Source organism: Juglans regia, chromosome 10 (genome assembly GCF_001411555.2).
Source record: "Juglans regia cultivar Chandler chromosome 10, Walnut 2.0, whole genome shotgun sequence".
Taxonomy (NCBI): Eukaryota; Viridiplantae; Streptophyta; class Magnoliopsida; order Fagales; family Juglandaceae; genus Juglans; species Juglans regia.
The window spans coordinates 17,372,719-17,376,196 of NC_049910.1; the positions used below are offsets into that span (position 1 = coordinate 17,372,719).

At 45.9% G+C, this 3,478-nt stretch overlaps 1 protein-coding gene across 1 annotated transcript; it reads left to right on the forward strand.

Annotated features, from left to right (window-relative positions):
* Positions 1 to 313: 313 nt before the first annotated feature.
* LOC108993859 (seed biotin-containing protein SBP65-like) lies at positions 314 to 2,812 on the forward strand. The gene is made up of 2 exons (XM_018968897.2): positions 314 to 1,665; positions 2,355 to 2,812. Exons 1-2 carry the CDS (start codon positions 343 to 345, stop codon positions 2,694 to 2,696), a joined length of 1,665 nt encoding a protein of 554 aa, XP_018824442.2. The 5' UTR covers positions 314 to 342; the 3' UTR covers positions 2,697 to 2,812.
* The last annotated feature ends 666 nt before the right edge of the window (positions 2,813 to 3,478 follow it).

Here is a 3,478-nt window from a genome sequence, read left to right on the forward strand (position 1 = left end):
CATTGAAAAAGAGGCCGTTCCTCTTGTTGCTTGCCCGTTCTTCTCAAATTATCCAGGTGACAGCTCCCTTCATCTCCACGTGTCACAATATGAGTCCACTACGGATCCCAATCTGACCATGCCGCGCGTCTATACAGTGTACACTGACTCGACGTACACTCCCTGAGTCACCTCCTAAATATGCAGAAACCCAAACACGTCATACCACCACTGTCTGCCATGTGTCCACTCAATGCTAACACGTCCATACCCACCACCTCAAAACCGCCATTGCCTCTTCTCTATAAAACCCAATTAAATCCCGAAGCTGCAACACAGAAATGCCTTGGGATAAGAACAACAATGGCTTCCGAGCAAGCGCGAAGAGAGAACAGCACTGGCGAGAGAGGAGTTGGCGTAGAGAAAGACAGCGATCCCAAGGTGGTGATTCGCTTCGAGTCTTTGGCTGATAAAGTGAAGAATGAGAAAGAGAGAGATGAGGAGACTAAGGAACAGAAGGAGAAGCATGATCTTCATGGAAGAAGTGGGAATATAGTCGGGGACAAAGAGAGTGAAGCTAGAGAAGGAAGTAAAGACTACACTGTGGGAAAGATTGAAATAAACACCCGGGAAGAGAATGCTGCAGGGAAGGCTAAAGGCGGAAGCGCCAACGTAACAAGCAAAGAAGAGAGTCGCGAGGAGACAGGCGGCGCAGAGATGAGAAGGAACGAAGAGGTTAATGAGAGAAAGGAACAGCCTTCTCTAGAAGAAATTTCCAATCTCAGAGCAAAAGCTCAAGAAAATTCTCTGGAGACGCTCAGGGCAGCGGAGGAGCGGTATGGCAAGGCAAAAGAATCTGTAAGCCAGGGACTGGCTGCTGCGTCTGAATATGCCAAAGATAAGGCTTCACAAGCAAAGGATACTGTCTCAGAAACAGGTCGGGCTGCGACCGAGTATGCCACAGAGAAGGGAGCGCAAGCAAAGGACACCGCACAGGCGAAAGACACCGTGGTAGAGAAAGGTCGGGTGGTGAAAGATACTGCAGCAGAGAAGGCCGCACAGGCGAAACACACCGTGGCAGAGAAAGGTCGGGCGTTGAAAGACACTACAGCAGAGAAGGGTGCACAAGCCGAGGAAGTTGTCCTAGAGAAAAGTGAAACTGTAAAAGATACTGCAACGGAGAAGGGTGCACAAGCAAAGGACACTGTTTCCAGCACAGCTGAGACAGCTGCGAGTTATACAGCGTCGACGGCAGAGAAAGCAGGGGACTACGCTCTACAAAAGGCAGTAGAAGCGAAAGACGTGCTTGTGTATGCAGGGGAGACCACCGTCCATCATGTTGGGGAGAAGACTGCGGTTGCAAAAGAGGTGGCGTTGGAAACTGGAAAGGGCGCAGTTGATTATGCTGGGAAAGCAGCTGTAGCTTTGAAGGATAAGGCTACTGTGGCTGGGTGGACTGCAGGGCATTACACATGCGATAAAACTGTGGAGGGAACCAAGGCAGCAGCAACAGCTGTTAAAGGAGCTGCAGAGTACGCTGGACATAAGGCTGCTGACATTGCATCCAAGCCATTGTCTGCTGCCAAGGATGCGGCTGTAGCCGCAGGAGAGACTGCAAAGGAGTATACGGCCAGGAAGAAAGAAGAGGCAGAGAGAGAATTGGAGGCTAGGAGGTCAGCTGGTCAGGTACGTTTGAATCGTTAAATATACACTATTTATCAGATACCTCTTCAAGAATAAGAAACCTCAGGAAGGTTGACATGTTGGGTGCTAAATCGAATATCTCTGTGGATTCTCTGCAAAAGTAACTCACTACTTTTGAGATGTTGCAAGATTTTTTTGTTTAAATTGCTGCAGACTAAGGTAGTGTGCAACTGTATAAGCGCATATGCAGGATTATGACAAGCATCTAGCAGGGTAAGGGGAAGTTTTGGCATTATATTTTGAATCGTAATTTGCAGCCAAAATTAGGCAAGTGAGATGATCTTTGAAATACTTGACCAATGTTGTTCACCCTCCCATAGGATGACACTAAGAATATTTATTTGCATTGCACTATGCAAGATTTAGCATACCTCTGAAAATAACATTGCACATAGGAAATAGAGAGAGCTAGTAGACTAGTCCTACTTCTCATCACATTTTCCTTGGTGGGTCTGTGGAGATCTTGATATTTAATTCACTGTTGCCCGGAAAGGAGTCAAACCATATATCGGCTTCTAGTAATAAAAATGCAACTAAAATTGAGATCCATTTAATTTCATGATCTATAGAGTTAATCTATGTTAATATCTTTTAGGCCTCAAAATCATATGAAGAAAGCTTTATAATTGTCAAATTGTTAGCTACCTCTGCACTCACAATGAGCTTGTTAGATGTCGTTCAGCAGGGAGACAATACTAAAGGGGAATGGCAGGTTGAAGAAAGGAAAACAGAAGAAGTGGTGGAACCGGAGGCCAAACCGTCTGAGAATGTCATTAAAGAAACCTTCCACGGAAAACAGGAACATGGCAGTGGTAGCGGGGGCGGCCGAGGTGCGGGTACTTGAGGCCATTGGCGAAGCTATAGTTGAGATCGCTCAGCAAACGAGAGCGCTTGCTATTGGGCAAGGAAACACTGGAATGCAAGAGGGGGTTGTCTCTGAGACTTGCCCAACTGCTGCCTATGGCAAGCAAGAAAAACAAAAACAAGAGGGTAGTGAAAGCCAAGCTAAATAAATGACTTCTGAATGTTCATCTCGAGAGGATGTAATCAAGGCGCATTTGGTCCTATGTTGCGTGTTGTGTATTATTGAGGTGGTGAATAAATTCGAGTCCCAACTGTTTTTGTCTTAGATTATCGTGTCTTATATCAGTATGTATCGGTTTGGAGAGAATAAATTTCGTCAGAGCTAAACTTCGGTCAGCCTAGCTGAGCGTAATGGAACGCAGAGGGCACAAATTAAAAGCTAAATTAAGTCTGCCATGCAATTAGCTAATGGTGGGTCTTTTCCACTGTGAAATTCCAAAAGGCATTGCAGGACTAGGGGTATATTTTCATACATAGTGTTGGAAGATGTCCATTAAGACTATTCATCCGGGCCGGGTTTTTTTCCGACCCAGTTCGAAACTCGGATTCCGGTTTCGACCTGGATTGAAACCTGCAATACAAAATCTGGATTAATCCAGGCCGGATTCGGTTATGAAACCTGGTTTCCGGATTTAACAACTAGTACTCGGGTTATATATATAAAAAAATCCCTCATTCTTCCTTGCGATGTCCTATCTCTCTCGCTCAAAGTCCAGCTCCAAACCCTCGTCCCTGATTCCCTAGCTCTCCATCTCTCTCTCTCTCGCCCAAAGTGTCAAACGGAAACTCTAGCTCTCGATCTCTCCTCTCTTGCTCAAAGTCCGAATCGAAATCCTAGCTCTCTTCTCTTCTCTTCTCTGTCTAACTTTTCTCTCTCGATCGAGCACCGGTGCTATCAGAGGCCACTATCCATAGAAGACAGAAGCCTTTT

What these genes read in the sequence shown, in the direction of transcription:
- LOC108993859 (XM_018968897.2), top strand. Translation starts at nt 343, where the DNA reads ATGGCTTCCGAGCAAGCGCGAAGAGAGAACAGCACTGGCGAGAGAGGA. An exon ending in CTAGGAGGTCAGCTGGTCAG is followed by an intron (nt 1,666 to 2,354) that starts GTACGTTTGAAT and finishes TGAGCTTGTTAG; the next exon opens with ATGTCGTTCAGCAGGGAGAC.